The following is a 19,920-nucleotide window of genomic DNA, read 5'->3' as shown; positions in this document are numbered from 1 at the left end:
CCTAATTAAGCTCTGCAGACTTTAGTAAAAATCTAATTTACATTAGTTGTAAAAATAAATTTATATAGAATACGAATAATTTAAATTCAAGGCCTTTATTTTTAAAAATAAATATTTTTATCCCTTAAATTAATTAAAAATATAAATTTATAAATTTTATTTTCGTAACATAAGCATTTTGAAGAATATTTTCTTATGCAATTTGTAATTAGTTATATGTCATATAAGATGAGAAAATTGTCAATTTTTTAATGAGATAACTACTATTTACCCCTTATTTTTTCATCTAATACATTTGTTGCCCCTTGTGTAGTTTTTAATATATTAAAATTTTTTTATGTTTTCACAAAACTAACTATATCCCTATTCATCCAGAGTCAATGCAGTCAAATAATTAAATTATAATTTGATGATTGAACTTCTTATCAAGTAATGAATTCGTTCAAAATTTATTATTTTAATCAAATTTTTACTTTTATTGTAGTTTAATTCTAGTGTTTATCAAAATAATAATAAAAGTAAACTATATGGTATTTGATGATGTCCTCTAAATATAAACATTTTTTTTAGAATTAAATTATGCTACAATTAGAGTAAATAAAAAATATTAATTATTTATTCTATTAAATACTAAATTGAGTTATTATAAAGCTAACTACTGCTCCTACTAAAATTATAATTTCACATATTTAGTAAAAGTTGAAGGCCTAAACTATAATTCTATTTATCAATTTAGTTCTTGACTACATTGACTTTGGACGTATAAAAATTAGTTAATATTGTAAAAATATAAAAAAAAAATTAAATATAATAGAAATTATACAAAGGAAAATTGATATCTTAAAATAAAAATCAGGAGGTATATACTAAACAAGAAGCCAATACAAAATAAATAACATAAATAATAAATATTAAAGTCAATCAAGACTTGTCAAATTTCCAAGTCAAGACTCATTACAATAATTAAGAAATTTAATTTTTTTTAAATAATATTACAATTTTTAACCATTTTCTCTTTTATTAGACTTTTTAGTGCAATGCACAATACTCTAAATATTGATACACTTATCTATAAATTCGAACATTAGAAAGCTTCATTGAGTGCCTGGATATTGCATACAATGAATCTTATTGTTGATTTCATCCATTACAAGTTGAGATTACCGTCTCCATAGCTAGTTTTCGATCTGAGTTGTTATTTCATCTGAAACCATAATATATTGATCTTTTTCTTTCATTTCTTTGTTATAGCTGTCGAATGATGGAGAAATCTTTAGGAATTGGACTGAGGTTAGCAGAAGAATCAACGGGAACTTGTTGCCCCTTTAATTTCTTTCCATGCCTGTACAAATGTGTATATATATATATATGATGTTGCTTTTTGAAAAGAAATAATCAATATTAATTGAGCAATGTTTTCTGTTAACTCGCAGAGAACAAGGAAGAAACAAGATGAAAGAATTGGTTAGAGAAAGAGCTCGCTGCTAAAAAAACAAGAATCATCGAACTAGAGAAAGAAGGAAGTGCAAGGTCAGACGAAGAGGACAAGAAGAGGATTCAGCTGTTGGAGAAAAAGAAGGTAATGCTGGAAAATGAAATGAAAGAGAAGGACGAGAAAGTGAGAGATTTGGAGGCTCGTTGTACTAAGGAAAGAAAAGCTAATGATCAATTTCAGGAAGCTCACAAGGAGTTAATTCGAGTAAGCAAACAAATCTTAGAAAATAGTTTCAGACCACATACATTAGAATGCATGCATCATGTCATGATCTACTGCTGCAATTCGATGTGTCTTTTAATACAGGGTTTTGCAGAATTTCCTAGCAGCCGTGCAAACATTCGTACAAAGAGGATGGGGGAGCTTGATAGCAACCCATTTTACGCAACTGCCAAGAGAAAATATGGCGAATTCGAGGCTGAAGAAAAAGCTACGGAGTTAATTTCGCTTTGGGAGGAGCTTCTTAAGGATGAATGTTGGTATCCATTTAAAATGCTGCAGGACAAAACAGGAGAACTGAAGGTATATTCTTCACATTTTATTTATAATTAGCTAGTACCCAAAATAGTCTTGAGTGTCTGTCTCGTAATAATCAATAAGTCTTAATGTTCTTCTTGCAATATTTGGATCAGGAAGTGATAGATGAAACTGACATAAACCTGAAAGATCTTCGCAAGGAATACGGTGAACGAGCATACGAGTCTGTGACAAGAGCCCTGCAGGAAATTAACGAATATAATCCGAACGGTAGGGAACCGGTGCTTGAGCTCTGGAATTTCAAGGAAGACAGGAAGGCAGCAGACATGAAAGAGGGCGTGGCACACCTGCTGAAGCTGTGTAAAATAAGAAATGCGAAGGCCAAATATGAAGCAAGAAAATGAAGCTTCTTCTGATGTATTATCGTAACCTCCTTTGGGTTTCCTTTTGCTCCAGCTTACGTATAAAAAGGCTATTTTCATTTGGATTTTATGTTTGTAAGCTTTGATTACTAGAAGGGTAATTTTGTTTTTCTATGGTATTTATTTGGAGCTTCAAATTCAATCAACATAAACTGACTTGCAAATCACTACGGGTTGTCAGACACTCAGTGTCGGAGATTGAGGTCTCAAATTAGACACCTCTCTTCTTAAAAAATGTGGTGGTTTATTCACTTGGAAAATTGGCTTTTGTGAATTACGGTTGAGAATGTGGTGGTTGAGGACATACGCCACAGGTTAATCTTTTCTTGTGTAATTTTAGTTAGAAGAACTGCAAACAGAGCTGATGATTTCATTATTAAGCTTTGGTGATGTGTCATAACTTGATGACGTGGTACTGATTAGATTATGACATGGCAAGGCAACTATGGACCCGACCAATTGAATTTTTTTTTTTTAAAAAGCTAACTAAAATCTTCCAATTTTATATTACAAAAGAATTATGTCAGCATCAGAAGATTCATTTTTCTTTGCAATCAATGAGAAGTTCCAATGGAGATGGCAGATTTTCTAAGTGTAACTCACTATTTGATGATCCTGCATGTGAACCATGCAAATATTATTTGGATAAATAGCCTCTTGAACTAGTGTCAAGGGGTTAAATAGACTTCACTCCAATTTTTTATAACAATTAAGCTCGTTGCTCCTATTTTGTGTTCAAATAAATTTAAATTTTAATCTTATTCAATGCTTATATTTTACGCGTTTATTAAAAAGAGTCTTTTTAAGAAAATTAAATTTATTAATTTTACTTAATTTATTGATGCATTAGATAAAAATAGTTTAGTGGCTGTGTGAATATATAGATGCTACAATAGTGAAAATAGAGTGGCAACAACAGTAATAGTTTATAAAAAAATAATTAAAGAGAAAATATATATAAAATATAAAAATATTTTTATTATTTAAGAAGAATAGGAAACAAAAAAATAAATATTTTTGTCACGAACTAATCTGTGGGCCCGCGACCGGCACTAGGGAATTGATAGGCGTAAGGCCATCGAATCTCGTAGTAAGCCTGACACTCATTAACTCAATTAAATCTCATCTAATATTACTGATGTCATAATTTATCTTAACTATTACATTCTACATAATTAATTCGGCCTGCCAGAAGAATTAGGCGAGAACTGAAACTACGTAAAATTACAACTAACAAGTCTATTATTTCTACTCCGGAGAATCTAAGATTTTACAATTTAACATACCAAATCAATTACATCACCCGATGATGAAGAAGACAGATTGCTAGATAAGAGCCGCAGGAAGACTAACAATCACGGATCTGAAAAACAGTAAAATTGAGACTGTCAGTCTCAAGAGTGAGTTAAAATCATATATCCAAAAACATTTACAACACTTCCATAACACTTTTATTTAATTTGAAATAAATAATAAATTATGCAGAAATAAATGTGTCATGTCATGCTTATATAAAATAATTTCACGCACTACGGGACGGAGTGCCTCGGCAGAATCCTAATTCCAACACTAAACATCTCGATTCTCTCTCATTCTAACAGAACTGGCGTTTAGAGAGCAAGGCTCGACCAGAGTCCTTAAATCCAGTTCAGACACTTAATTATCACTAACACTCTTAGCCTTTCGGCTCTCTTACTCCAATAAGACTGGCGCCCAGAGAGCGAAGCTCGACCAGGGTCCTTAAGTCCAGTCTGGTCACTTAGGTTTCCAAATAAGCCGGCACCCAGAGAGTAATGCTCGACCAGGAACCTTTACTCCGGCAACACACTCTACTAAGCCCAGAAAGTGATGCTCGACCAGGGCAAGTCTTAAACTTTCCTTTTTAAATTTACCATTTTACTCTTTTTCCATCACTCTCAGATTTATACCGGTGCACTCATTAAAATACTATGTTCTACTGTCGTCCCGTCCCGAGTCAACACAAAATCGATAAAATCATAATGCGGAAAAAATGAAACATATATAAACAGTATGTAACTAAATAATCAAAATATTAATCATTTAATTAGAGATATCGCGTAAAAAATTAGCATGACACACATAAGCAGATATATGACTTTAACTCACAACTTTGACGACCTCCTAGCTCTGCTCCGATGTCTCGGGTGGAGCAAGCCGAACTGACGGATTTATCTAATCACGAAAAATAATTTATCAATAACGCTGAATCAGTTGACAATTAACCCTAGGTCTAGATTCCTAGGACTGACTATCTAAAAATCTCGACTCGGGTAAATTCTACTGAAAATTTGGCAGAACCTCTCCTACAATACAAATATTTACCTCTTATAAAACGGGTACAGGACCTGCCAGAAAATACTTCGAATAATCAACATTTATTTTAACGGGAGTCGGGTCCCTAAGACTTCACTATTTTTTCCGACTCTGCCACACATTACAAAACACGATTTAAGGTAGGCAGTCTGACAAACAAAATATTTTAACATACAATATTCTCTAATATTCAACACAATTCAATAAGCATATAATATACCAAAGAATTCTAAAATTAACGGGCCAGAGAAAATTACTGAGACGCTTGATCGCTCGGTCAACTCGCCTCCTGCCGCCGGAGTCCGATCGACGATCCAAATACACCAACGGACTCAAAACGACGCGCTAATGACGATCCCCACTTCCGATTTTTCGATCCGACCCCCGATCATCCAAAGGGATTTACAGACGATCTCGACCGTTGATTTGCAAATGGAGTCTGATCGCCACGAAACCGGTGCCATTGCGAAGCTTGAGCTGAGGAAAGTCCGGATATGCCCTTCGATCAACCAAAGCTAGTCGGAGCTCGCCGGAAAAGCTAGAAAATACCGGTTGCTCCTTCTTTCTCTCTCAATTGGATCTTCTAATTCTGGCCACCAAATGCGTCGCCGCTACCGCCAAAAGGAAGCTCAAACCGAGGGAAGTCAATCGCCACCAGAATTAGTGGCTACCGACGTTGGAAACGCCACGATCGGCGTCCAAAAAAGTTGCCACTTCCCTTCCGTCTCGTTGCCTACCGACGCCACCGCCGCTAGCTTTCTCGCTGATGCCAGCAGCTCCTTCGGCCGGCTTGAGCCCCGAACGAACGCCTCCCCGGCATGCCATCAAAGCCCGACCTTCTCCTTCCTCTTCTTCTTCTTCTTCCTTCTTTCTTTTCTTCTTTCTTTTCTTCTATATCGACTTTTGATCCTTGTATTTTTCTTCTTTACCATGTGGTCCCTCAACTTTTTTAATTACAACAATTTCGTCCTGCAGAAATTCCAATTAACCCCTAAACTTTCCTTTAGCTTTTCAATTAAGCCCCTAACTATTTAATTTGGGCCAAATTAGAATTATTAAAAATACATAATTATATATTTATCCTTGATTTTAAATGTAAAATTATCAAAAAGCCCTTTCCGACATATTTAATTACAAAAATACCAAACATACAAATTTCCATTAAAATCTCATATTAATAAAGTTATACCTTTAATCCTTATTCCAAATTAATTTTTCAATTTAATCCTAACATAAATTAATTTAATTAATCAATTTGCTAAATATTTTTCAATTAAAATTTAATACTAATAGCTAATTAAAATGCCATTTTTCTCAATAATTATTTTATAAAATATCTTGTACAAATTCTTCCATAATTCTCAAATATAGAATTTAATTTATTTATATGTTCATTTTGGAAAAAAATTTGAGTAACCAAAAATATAATTTATTTCTCAAAGGATTTACTTAATTAATATTCTTAAAAATTAAACTAATTGGATATAGAAAATAACTCCTTTATTTGTCTAACATAAGAATTTAAAATTCTATTTAAGTCATTCCAATTTAAACTAAGTAAAATAAAGTAAAATTTATTTAAATAAAAACTTATTTATCAATTATTATTAATATTATCATTATTAAGAAAAAATTTCTGAATATTACAATTTTAATATTATTTTAATGTATCATGGCAAGTGAGTGCATGCCCGGAGGTGAGCTATAATTTGGATTGATGTGGTCTTTAAATAGAAGTTGTGGTTTTAATTGTTGGAAATATAAAAATTGGACTAATTTGATCTAACAATACAAGTTCAAGGGTATCTTTGACCCTTTCTCTAATATTATTTAGATGGACTGATGGAATCATGGAGGTTCTTGACGGAGGTGCCGCAAATTTTATCCCTCGACTAGTGCAAACAATCAACAAATTCTTTTTATTCTATTTTCGGTGCCATACAGATTCAGAAGCGGAAGCGGAAAGAGTTTACTTTATCCACTTTACGATCTATGTGGAGGTGTGCTCAAATCAAGCTTCTGCCGTCGTCAGTCCGACGACTTTGCGACGCGTGCCGATGGGCAAACTTCCGTTTTAATTTGTCAAACTCGTGTGTGATAGTATTCTCTTTGTTTTTCTATGGAGATCTCGAAACGAAACTCGATTTAATTATTTAGCGACAGATTTCTAAGCATCATTTGGGAGAAATCAGCATATCTGTGAGTTAATGACGTCATATTTCATCTACCATGCCACATATGTTATTAACTAATTTTGTTATTATTATTATAAAAAATAATTACTGTTTACTCTTTATATATTTTTATATTATATTATTCCGATTATCATTAATATCTAAAAATTATTATCTTTTTCATCCTTTCATTTTATAATTATTCTAAAAAGTTCTTCTACTAAAATTTTTATTAAACAGTTCTTAAAAATGTTAATTTAAGTACTATTGACCTCTTGATTTTTTTATTTCACACATAAATTACTTTTTATTTTTTTTATTAAAGTACTATTTTTTAATAAAACTAATTATTACCTATTTCATTTACAGTTAAGACTTTTAAAAAATTAAATTGATAAAAATATTTCAACTTAATCATTGTTTTTATTATTAAGTATCAATTTTATTTAAAATTAATTTATTTTATCAAATTATAATAAAATTTTATTTTAGTAAAAAATCAATTTTAGTGTATAACAAAAATTATTAACTAGTATTTTTCACTTTCTCTAATTTTTAACATAATGTAATTCTAGTAAAGTTTATACATTTTAAAAGCATTTATATTTAGCAACATATTGAATATTTCTATAACTTAATTTTAAATTAATAAAATAAAATAAATATAACTTTTATTATTAATTTTATTAAATATTAGAATTGTAATTTTGATAAGAATTTGAGGAGTCAAATTATATTTTTCTATCAATTTAATTCCTTAATTGTGTTAACTTTCAAAATTAAAGGGATCATAATAAATAACATAAAGAACAAATTATATATTACACAAAAAATGAAGAGGTAAATAGTATTTTACCAAATTTAACTAACGTTGGTTTAATAAAAAATTAGCCAAATGACTTTTTAATATAAAATTATAGAATGGGAGAACAAAGAGAAATTTAAAGGACAAGTAATCTAATATAGAAAAATATAGAAAATATATAGTAATTATGCCTTATTATTATTATTGTTATTGTTACTATTATTTTATTTATAAATATTATTGCATTGCACATCCTTAAGGTTAATTGATTGCGATTGATGTTATGGTGTGATGTGATTTTATGTTGAGATGTAGCAGAACGTGCTGTCTAATGAGCGGTATTAGGTGTAACGATCCGGAACCAAATAACATGAGATATTGTCTGTTTTGGCCTCTACTAGCCCATGGTTTTATTCCTTTAGCGGATTCGAAAACTGTCTAGGAGGACACCCATCTTAAAATTTCTCTGCACCAAGCACATTTAACTTTGAAATTTTTACAACTCCACAACCAAAAGATGCCTTATGTGATTAGTTCCAATTTTTTACATATATGCTATCAAACATTCCCTGTCCCATTTTGATGTACAATTTGATTAATTCATGTATCCCTATACTTTAGGATGCTAATATTCTAGAAGCCTGTCAAAAGCTGCTTCTTGTCCAAACATCCTATTCTTGCTCCGATATTAACTTTCTGCCCTTATTGGACTTCTTTTATAAATATGGATGTCATATTAGGATCATGTGTATACAATAGATATCAGAAAGTAAGATATGAATTGATATGATTAATGCCTTAATTCGAGCGTGTTTCTCAGGACTAATTTTCAAGAGACTGTTTAGTATTGCTGGAGGTAAGGTCTCTAATTGAAGAGTTATTTCATTATTCATCAGCACCTTATATAAGAGAGCAGAATGAAGTTAAGGTCTTTGACTGAAAAGTTATCTCATCTGGACACTAGTCCTTTTAGAATAAAAAGCACATGCTATTAGATTTGAGAGTTAGGGTTCTCCTATATGAGATATGCTCTCATTTGTTTGTTTATGTTATGCTTTATCGATGCAGTCTATGATTTTATTTTGTTCCATTTAATTGCATAGTTAATGATTGTATATATATTTATACTTGGTAAATATTAATGATAGATGTACTTAAAATTATATGATCTAAACTTATTCTCGAGACTGATAATCTGAAATTAAGTTTACCATACGATTCCTACAACATCCACTTTTTATCAATCCTTCTCTCTTCATCTTCTGGCTTTAGTATAATTTTTACTTTCATACATTCTTTTCATGTTTGACTCTGGATTTGTCAGTCTCTTTTATTGGTTTAGCATGCAACTAATTTTTGTATTTGTTTTTATGGCGATTCAAAAAATTGTTATTATTACTTGATTTGTATGCATTAAATGATTAAGAGTACTAGAACAATATTAAATTATGTATCTATATTGTGTGAAATTAATGTTGAATTATATTGAGAATTATTATGCATGCCTTAAGTTACTGTACTGGCTTGTTTTTATAACTACCATTTTCTAATGTCGGTCAGGCAAATTAGACCGTGACAGAATATTTAAAAATTCTTCCTCTCTCATTCATGACTATTTGGAATAGGCTAAAGCATACGCCTATACACTACTGGAAATGTTTCTCTGAAGTAGTACTTATGAACACATTATTCAAATTTCTCCCTATTAATGTAAATGATAGACACAATATATTTTAAGGGGATATCACTCAATTTTCACATTATACTATTGTATGTTTTCATATCATTTTCAAAATCTAAAGGATAATTAGAAATAAATAAATAAAAGAAATAAAAATTTGTTTGATCTCCTGATACGAGCCTCAAAGAGAAAAGTGAGACTCAATGCTCATGAGATTTTTTTGCCAAGAACCATTCTAAATAAGATTATTAAATAAAATATAAATATAAATAAAATAGCAAACTTTGACCCAAATGCTTATAAAAACATGAACTAATATTATTATTACCTTTACCCATTACTTATAATGAAGTAAGAACCAATGTTATTAAAATTCTTGACCCAATGTTTATGATACGCATGAGCCAAAAGTTTAAAGAAGCCACACTCAAGAACGAGATGAGAAAGTGAGTGATAAATCATGTTTAGAACGCCACAAGAGAAATAATCTTGATAAGTTCAAAATCTTAGAAAGAAATAAAAGAGATTTAACCCTTACATCCCAAAGCCACATGCTTAATCCATTATAGCTCCCTTCACAAATAAATTTGGTTTTGTTTATATAGCTAACAAGTGAAATGAAAATAAATTTATTATATAGCATTTGAAAAGCCATAAGTAACCATCATCCTTTAAATTTTTTGTGTAACATTAAAGATTTGATAAGTCTCCACAATTAATGTTGTATCTTTATATGGAATGTAACCTCCTCATTGTTTAATAAGTAAATGTTAGAATTATGTTAAGAAGCTTATTGGATCTGCATCATTCCCCTCTTCTTTAAAAAGATTCATCCCAAATCTTCACCTTTTTTTTAATGGAATTGTGTTGCAAAATTTTCTTTTATATTAATATAAATACTCAAACACAAGAAAAATAATAAAGATGTAAAAGAAAGTATTTAACAATTAACCTATTGACACAAAAGAAGAAAAGAAAAACACAAAAAACAAGAATGCGAAATTAAAAAAAGAAAAGACAAATAACTAAAATAAAGGACAGATTAAAATCTAATTTTGTATCAAAGCTTTGATACCAAATAATACGAACCTCAGAGATAAAAGTGAGACTCAATGCTCATGGGATTCTTTTACGAAGAGTTCTAAATAAGATTATTAAATAAAATAACAAGCCTTGACCTAAATGCTTATGAAAACATGAACTAATATTATTAAAACCTTGACCTATTATTTATAATGAAGTAAGAACTAGTGTTATTAAAATTCTTGACCCAATATTTATGAGACGCATGAGCCAAAAGTTTAAAGAAGGATATTGATGCCACACTCAAGAACGAGGTGAGAAGGTGAGTGATAAGTCATGTTTAGAATGCTATAAGAGAATAATTTTGATAAGTTTAAAATGCCACAAGAAAAATAATCTTGATAAGTTGAAAATGCCACAAGAGAAATAATCTTTGATAAGTTCAAATCTTAGAAAAAAACAAAAAAGATTTAACCCTTACATTGCAAAGCAACATACATATTCTAGCTCTTTTTACAAATAGATTTTGCTTTATTTATATAGCCAACAAATGAAAGGAAAATATATTTATTACATAGCATTTGAAAAGCCATAAGTAACCACCATCCTTTGAGTTCTTTTTGTAACATTTAAGATTTGATAAGTTTTCGCAATTAATGTTGCCTCTTCATATAGAATGTAACCTCCTTATTATTTAATAAGTAGATACTTGAATCATCTTAAAAGCCTATTGGTTCTGCATCATTCAAATTTTGTCCAAATATTGTGAAGGAAATAAACATGTAATCTCAAACGGTAATAGAATGCCATCTAGCACAATGAATCCTAATGATGCGAAAAGGGTTGTTTCAACCAATAAACCCTTTTAATATTTAAGATCTAATAACTAAGAAGGAAGCATGGGTGTGCATCAGGCTTTGCAACCTACTGCCTTTATTTTACTTAAGTTATATTTTGTGTTAAATAAAAGTGGAACTAGTCTATATATGGTTAATACACATTTTATTAAGTGTATTTTGGTATATATTAGGTTATTTTGAGTTTTAAATAAGTCTTTCCACATGTAAGTTATGTTTTAAAGAGCGAGAGTTGTTATTTAGGAGTTACAAATTAAGGAATTAAGTCTTCAATAATTATTTAAGAGATTCATATTTAGGATTTTCTTTAAGTTTAGCTTTGGGTATAAATATCAAGCTAAGCTCCATTTGTAAAAAAAAAACTTTTAATAATTGATATAATACATTATACTTGTGAGTGTTTTTGTTTAAGTTCTTATATGAACTTTGAACTTATCAAATTTATTTCGATTGTGGTGTTCTCTAACTAAAATTTTTATTTTTGATTCTTACCTATCAAATTTATTTGGTTTGTAGTGTTGGAATTGGATTTCAAGTGCTAATTTCATTGTTAATTAATAACAATTTAAATTAGTTTCATAAACTTCCTTTGAGAGATTTTTGAGATTTTGGAATCATCTTGATTGAAGAGTATTTTCTTGCATTCTATAATAATTTATTAGTTATTAAGATATATGGTTGCTTACGAGGTGATTTCTTATCATCTCCTAATTTTGGGTGATAGTGAATTTTGGATTCTTTCACTAGCATGCCTCACATATATGACATGAATCCTAGGACATGAGTTGCCAGCTTTACTAAACTTTTGGGTCAATTGCACCTCTAGACACAGATCTCACTGATAACATTGCAAGAACAAGATACAATTGTTTTCAAAGACAAAAAGCTTGTGGGTCTTCTACAATTACAACCTTTTGATTTTCAAGAATGCATGGTTGGGTCTGTTAACAGACATCTCTGTAGTATATCCTGAACTGGTCAAGTGGTTTTACTCCAACCTCTAAAAAATATATATTATTACTATTTCCTATAAATTTTTCAAGATTGTTAATTAAGAAAAACTTTAAATTTTAGTCCTTATTATTTAAAAATAGACTCGATATCTTTTTTTTATATATATAGTTACATAAACATATCAGTCGGTGTATTTTAGGGTTATTCTATTTTTATAAATTAAATTTAAAATTTAAAATATAATACTATCAGATTATGAAGAGCAATCTCACTTGTGATGGAAATAAAATAAAAATAAAAATCTAACAAATAAAGTCACTACATAATGTTTGATATTAAGACCATCTATTTTTTATCAAAGGCTATACGTTTACAAAATATTAGGGTGAAAAAAATCGAAAAAAAAAAAAAGATTGGCCTTAAACCAAAAAAAAAAAGATATCAATTTACTAAATAGATTAATCAAATCGGTGGTTTTAGTTTTGATTTTATATATTAAAGAATCAGCAGTTCGGTTATCCATCCGGATTATATGTATATAAGTAATGTTTAACATATATAGTATTGGTATGTAATTATTATATTTATTATAATTACTAATTATGTGTAATATTTATATTCATTATATATTTAGTACTAAATTTATATGAATATAAATGATAAATTAATTAATTAACTTTTCTAATTAAAAGATAATTTTAATTTTAAACTACTATTCTATATTATTTTTATTAATTTATGTATTAATTAAAGAAAAGAAGCATTACAAAAATTAAAAGTTTTATTATATTTTTAAAAATAATTTAATATAATTCGATTAACCGTATCGTAAATACTGATTAACTAGTTATCAGTTAATCGATACTAACAATTTAAGTTTATGATTAATAAATTTATAAATAGATATATACGGTTAGATTTTACAAAAAAATGGCTAATAACAAAATATGATCAGTCCTACAAAATAGGATAAATATCTGTATTTTTTAATTTAGAAAAGTTCTTGCATATATGCTTGGTGTATATTCACCTATACACCAAACCGATAGATAATTGACACATATTCATTAGTTTTAAATGATGAAATATATATCAATTATTCAATACTAAAATATAAAATCCTCATATATACGTGTCACTCTCCTATTAGTTATGGTATATGATAATTTGAATAGTTAGTACCTTAAAATAAAATTAGATGTAAGTTATGTTTACGAATTCTTAAAAGAAATGTACACACCAATTGCTAAAATATTGCAACTTTCTATTGAATTTTCTGAAAAAAATATAGAAAGAAATATGTGTTTTCATATCCCTCTTCCAGTAACTAATGTTTTTATTTCTCCCCTTTAAACAGCCAAGTGAGTTAACCAAATTAGACTTAGGTTTTTATTTACCCTAACACTTATTGATTCATTCTGTGTGGTCCGCCTAGAAAAGAAACTCACTCAGAATTACTAACAATGTTTGTACTCTTCCTCCGTCTATAAATACATCCTAAACAAACATCCCTTCCACTCTTTAACTCTACAACATATATTCTTGGCCCTTCTCCCCTCTCTCTTTCTCTCTGTGTCTTCCTTTTCCTCTCTACAGCAATGTCTGGTGTGTGGATATTCGACAAGAAAGGAGTAGCACGCCTGATAACCAACCCTACAAGAGAATCCTTCGAGCAGAAAGAGCCACCTTCTCCAGGCACAGCAACAGCACCAGGTGCTCGACCAAGGGTTCTCGTCTATCTCCCAACAAACCAGGTCATCCGCTCCTACTCTGAGCTCGAACAGCGGCTTATCGAACTGGGGTGGACTCGTTACAGTGGATGCAGCCAGCACAACAACCTCATCCAATTCCACAAATCTGACAACTCCGCCCATCTAATCTCCCTACCTAACCGTTTTGCCAACTTCAAGTCTTTCCATATGTATGATATTGTTGTCAAGAATCATTCCTTCTTTGAAGTTCGTGAACCTGTGGCTAAAGATTGATCCCTACTTCATTAATTTAATGTTCACTACGTACTATCCTTGCATTAGGGAAACATGATATACACCCATCATTCTATATATATATATAAATATATAATTTATGCTTCTGTTCTAGTTTGGGGCACTTTTCTTGAAACTTTAGGTGGGGTTCCTTCTGCTTACTCATTTTTACATTCTTTTTCCTTTTTAAGGATGTGAATTATATGAAGACCATTTCCTTGCTGTTTTCTCTTTGTTTTTTCTTTTACATATAAGAAGATATTTTCCTTGCAGTTACTGTTTGTTGGTACCACATTACATGCATTTGGGATTTTCTTTCTTTCTTTTTAATTCTTGAAAGTTAGTAAAGGTCATCAAGCTGTAGCTAAACTCTTTGTTTCTAGATTCTGTTTGATCAATTGAGCAAATATATATTTGATTTTAATAGTTTTGGATTCATATTTAATCATTAGGTAGAATCTTTGATCAATATGTCTTGCGATTGAATGATTTAACAATACACAGCGTAAAAGACTTAATCATTCCACTCATAAGTTTAAGCTATTGAATGTAATGTTATTGGATCATCTTAATAATTATTTAAATTTCATTACAAATATATATATTTCAAGGATGAACATAAATAAAGTATTATTATTATTATGATTATTATTATTATTTTGACATAAAAATGGATTAAATAACAGAGTTGTAAGAGTTTATATCTAAAGCTGTGAGGATCACCAAGGGAACTTGAGATAAAAACAAGCCAATTACTTCGGCTAGGTCAAAGAGCTCTGTAATTTCTGTAGTTCATAAATAAAAGGAAACTGTGGAAAAGACCTATATTTTACTTCGGCTAGGTCACATGATAAATCAAATCAAAGTTCAAAAGATTTCTGAGTCTCTTTTTCTTTTCATTTTCTAGTTTTCGATAAGTAATTACAGGGAATTTTTTGTCCTTCAATATCATTCGCTTCTCGAATCAAATCATGATAAAATTATTGATTTGAAATGAAGATATTTACATAAAATAAAAACTTATATTTTATTACAGATATAATTTTTTATTAACTAAATAAATAACTAATTTTTCGTAAATCATATTATCACTTCAATTACTTTTATTTTTATTTTGTAAAAAGTTGTATTAGTTATTATAATATTAGTCTTGTAATAAATGATTAGACCAATCATTTTTACAAAAAGAAAAAAAAAAAACTAATGCCTGTGAATTTTACTTTGGATTTGAAATAAAAGTTAATTTAAAATTCCTACCTGGTTAAATATATGAGATTAGTCACTAACTGAACACTTAACAAATTTCAATTAAACAAAACAAAGTGTACAACCCTAAATAGTCTTTTTTATATATGGTAAGAAAATGTGTGAAAGAGTGAGCTGTAACCAAGAATAAATTAGCAGCAGCCTAGATAGTAGGTGCAACCAGCAAGCAATTCAATGGTGTATATCTGTGGTGTATAAATTTAAGGATTTAGGGTTTAAGGAAAAAGAAAAAAAGAGAAGAAGAGCATAGGGTTATATATATATATATATATATATATAAAAGAATATGAATATGAAGATGACATGTGAATCCAAGTCTGTGTATTTGTATTGATATGTCAGGTTAAGGGGACGAAGAAGTCTAAAAAGTGAAAAAAGCTGAGAGATTTTTCATGCGGAAGCTGTAATGTTTTGATGTTATACAACAGATCCCGTGTTTGTACTATGCTCATATATCTACCCACTCTCTCCCTCTCCTTTCAGATCATTATTGCGGCTAAAGGGTCTATGCCCACTTAGCTTCCAGGACAGGGAAGCATCTATATATATATATATATATATATATATAGAGAGAGAGAGAGAGAGAGAGAAAGGATCCCTGTAATGTGGTTACCTAACTTTGACTGCTCACGAGCCAAAAGATATAGTATTAGTCCATTTTCAATGTTGCTGCTTTGCTTTGCATGCTGGTTTTGATTGGGTTCCACATCAACATTCAGGACACAACCATTTTAACATTTTACAGTTTTTGCATTCACTGAGTTAGAGAACACAAGATTTAATCCTTTTGAGGAATATTTAATTAATAATATGAGGTGGCCAAGGATCCAACTTTTAACCTTTTTTTTTTTGGGCAAAACCTTCTCATCTATTCTATGCTGAACATTTTCATAAATATATCTTTACTTTTAGATTTTAATATTTTGGTATATTATTTTTTACGTTTTTTACCAAATTTATCCAATCTCGTTTCAGCGTGTCTTTAATGATGTGCTGATGTGGTATTGCACGCGTTTTATTTTTTACCCACATGAAATTTAGTCCGGATCAAAACTATCTCATTACTCTGACCTTTAGTCATCTTCACAAATATACATCATAAAAAAAATAAAAAATAATATCATTTTTCTTTTAATAGAGATATTTTAGAGAAAGAAATTAAAGCGATATTTGTGTTTATAGAGAGAGAAGGGAAAAGAAAAGAATGGCAACCATCATAAATACAGAAACAAAAAAAAAAAAGACAAAGCAATTTTCTCCAAAAACTTTTCTCATTTCTATTTAGTAAAGTATAAGAATAAGAACAAGAAAAACAGGAATATCAAATGGCATTAAAAACTGTTATTCTTTGTCATTAGCTTAGACGTATAATAAACACATATGTACTTTTAATGTCTTGCTATTTTAATTTTTGTCAATTTTTTTAAATTTTATTTGTTTCTTTACGAGATTTTTTTATTGTTTTTCTTGGGTTATGCTAATCTTATAGTAATTGTTTCTTTCTTGAGTTTTCTTCAATTATTTGATTGGTCTGGTTTACAATAATATGAGGTTTACTGTTTTTTTTCTTCTTTTTTTTTTGTAATATAGATTAATTTTTGGTATTTATTTCATATTGATTTTGTATGGATTGTATAGATGTTTTGATTGAATTTGCACTTTACTCTATAGTTTTATCTCTCTATAAATACAAATCTCTTTTTATTTTCTCTCTCTAAAATCTATTTCTCTATAAACACACCGTTTGATCTAGAAAACTTTGATAAAAAAGAAAAGATAGAAACGATGCAATTTCTATCTTTCTTCTCTTTTTTTTTTATATATTTGATTAGAAAATAGTGTGTTTTAACTTGATGAGGGTATATTTGCAAAAATGGCCAAAGATCAAGGTAAATGGTATAATTATGGTCAGAGCTAGATTCTATATTGGCATAAAATAAAATACATATGAATGTCATACCATCAAAGACAGATGCCTAAATGAACTTGGATAAATTTAGTAAAAAATATAAAAGTAATATACCAAAATGCTAAATTTTAGAGATAAAGATATATTTACAAAAAGGACCAAAGATCATGGTAGATTGAGATGGTTTTCTTTTTTTTTCAATCTTTGAAGCTTTGATACTATTTCAAATAGCTATATCACCAAAAACTTCTTTTTACACCTTTTAGGCTTTTATAAGAGAAAAGCTTTATTACAAGAGGAAAATTAAAATTTTACACCTTTTTTTAATCCTATCACAAAAACTTTCAATTTTAACATTTCTTTCAATTAATAACAATATTATTAAAATGGCAATTGAGATGAATTATCCAAAATTCAGAGACATAAACTTTTGTTCTTAAAAATGCTAATTAAAATAAGCCTACTAGTAATTGAAATGACACATTAAGAGACTACTTTTAACTTCGAAAACATTTCTTAAATAGCCAACAGATAAATTCCATTTACATATATGCACCGAGGAAAATGGTCTAGTGATTGAATTTGGCTAAAAAAAGAAACTTAAAAATAAATGTATTAAATTGCTCATTTGAAAGAAATAATAAGAGAATTGTCTATTTTGAAACAACATGGTCAAAAGGAAATGCATTTTATGCTAAGTTTCGAAATTTTTAGTAGTCAAACCTTCACTAATTAATAGAACGTCAAATTTAGTCTAAGTGGTAGCTGAATTTCCATTCTAATAGTTTCTTTTTTCTTTCTCAATTTCACATGATTAACAATCAGCAGTTAAGACTTCTTTACTATTTTTTTTTAAATTATTATTTAAATTTAGCTTTTCCCCTCATGATATATTCTTAAAAATATTATATAGTGTGCTATTTTATGTTGGTGTATAAAATGGAATTCAACCTAATGATAAGATAATATGTTAAGGTGAATCAAAAATAAAATAAGAAAAAATAAGAAAATGATTGCCATTAAGCAAAAAAAGATTGTTCTTCCATTTATTTACTCAAACACTATTCTTCCTTTTACATGTTAGTTTCATATTGGATTGTCACTATGTAAAAGGGTTCATCTTTCTATGTAAAAGATATTATGAGAATTAGGAGAAAGTTTGTTTGTAATATTTAAACTCTTGGATTTTGGATCTGGGTTCATTAATAAATAAAGGTAATTTCTAAATGAAAGCTACATATAAAAATTCTATATAAGGAGAATGAAATAATACGAAGATAAAGAACTTCACCAAAGAAATCGATTTTTCATTTCTCTATATAAAATAAAGAGATTTAGGTTGTGAAATCATAGATATTTTCATTTGTAATTATATTCTACGACCGATGATTAATTTATGAACTAAATCGTTTCCGCTTCCGTAATTTATGAGTCAAATTATAAAATATATTTTTATAATTAATTGAATCTGAAAGAAATTAGTTTCCTTCATAAACAATACAACTTTCTAATAGCTTTAAAAGTTACTTTTTTTGCAATTAAAATTTTTTATTTTTGGAGCAGTTCTAGAATTATTGAAAATATATCTTTTAGTTAATACTAAATTCAGCTGGTCAAGAAATCAAATATGAGTTTCACTGTTTTCGTCCATTTCTTTTTTTTTTTAATCTTTTAATAATTGCATAAGTCATCAAATTCATATAAAAGAATTAATCAACACAATAATTTGTTAAAAAAGGTTTATTTTCTCGAGCAATAAATTAAAAAAAAAATCTTCTATAATCTTGTACTTTAATTATATTCAATTTAAACTTTGATTTATACTTTAAGAAAACTATTTTGTATATTTGTTTATGATTTCCAGTTAAATGTCCTTTTATCATTAGATTAAACTAGAATAACATGACTTTTAAATATTAACTATGTGTAATATTTCAAATAATTTCAAATTTGTCTACAATAAATCATTTCTTAAATAAGCTATATAATATAATTATAAAGATACATGGATGATTGGGAAAAAATAAATATAAAATTTTAATTGTTGCTTTTGAATTAAAGTACTTATCTTTCTAAAAAGAAAAAAACAAAGAGTTTATTTATAGTGTAATTTAGTCCTTCCAATCCAATTATGATTCACTTGCAAATTATGATTCTCCCAAAAAAAGATGAGTAAATGTGATAGTAAAATGCATATAAAAATTCATTAATTTTTCATTAAACAATCCTTTTAAAACAATAATTCATAATTTGAACTAAAAATAACAAACTAATGGTTTCAAGGATTAAAAATGTGATTTTGTAAGAATATAGGCACCAAAAATATATGTAAGATTTCAATCCTGGCCTTAACAATTTGATTATTGGCCTTAACCTCACCCATGTTTGTTTATCAATAGAAATTTTTATTTCTTTTAATAATAGTAATTAGTTATTTTCTTAAATAAATAAAAAAGAAATTGAACCTAATTTTTAAATAATTATATTCGTTTATAAGACATGAAATCACTTAATTGTAATACATAATTAATGACTATA

General features: G+C 28.6%; 2 protein-coding genes across 2 annotated transcripts; both read left to right on the top strand.

Moving 5' to 3' along the window:
- Positions 1 to 1,410: 1,410 nt before the first annotated feature.
- Positions 1,411 to 2,446, top strand: LOC125369041 (factor of DNA methylation 4-like). Its single transcript, XM_048370411.1, has 2 exons — positions 1,411 to 2,017; positions 2,128 to 2,446. Exons 1-2 carry the CDS (start codon positions 1,583 to 1,585, stop codon positions 2,374 to 2,376), a joined length of 684 nt encoding a protein of 227 aa, XP_048226368.1. The 5' UTR covers positions 1,411 to 1,582; the 3' UTR covers positions 2,377 to 2,446.
- An 11,240-nt stretch (positions 2,447 to 13,686) lies between these two features.
- Positions 13,687 to 14,827, top strand: LOC8283322 (flowering-promoting factor 1). The gene has a single exon (XM_048379939.1). The coding sequence runs from the start codon at positions 13,821 to 13,823 to the stop codon at positions 14,205 to 14,207; it is 387 nt and encodes a 128-aa protein (XP_048235896.1). The 5' UTR covers positions 13,687 to 13,820; the 3' UTR covers positions 14,208 to 14,827.
- The last annotated feature ends 5,093 nt before the right edge of the window (positions 14,828 to 19,920 follow it).

The sequence above is a fragment of the Ricinus communis genome, chromosome 1, assembly GCF_019578655.1.
Source record: "Ricinus communis isolate WT05 ecotype wild-type chromosome 1, ASM1957865v1, whole genome shotgun sequence".
Classification (NCBI taxonomy): Eukaryota; Viridiplantae; Streptophyta; class Magnoliopsida; order Malpighiales; family Euphorbiaceae; genus Ricinus; species Ricinus communis.
The sequence above is the reverse complement of the archived record's forward strand: the minus strand, read 5'-3'. Positions and strand labels throughout refer to the sequence as shown.

Coding starts and splice junctions, on each gene's coding strand:
- LOC125369041 (XM_048370411.1), top strand. CDS start 1,583: ATGCTGGAAAATGAAATGAAAGAGAAGGACGAGAAAGTGAGAGATTTG. Junction 2,018..2,127: donor ACAAAACAGGAGAACTGAAG/GTATATTCTTCA, acceptor TATTTGGATCAG/GAAGTGATAGATGAAACTGA.
- LOC8283322 (XM_048379939.1), top strand. CDS start 13,821: ATGTCTGGTGTGTGGATATTCGACAAGAAAGGAGTAGCACGCCTGATA.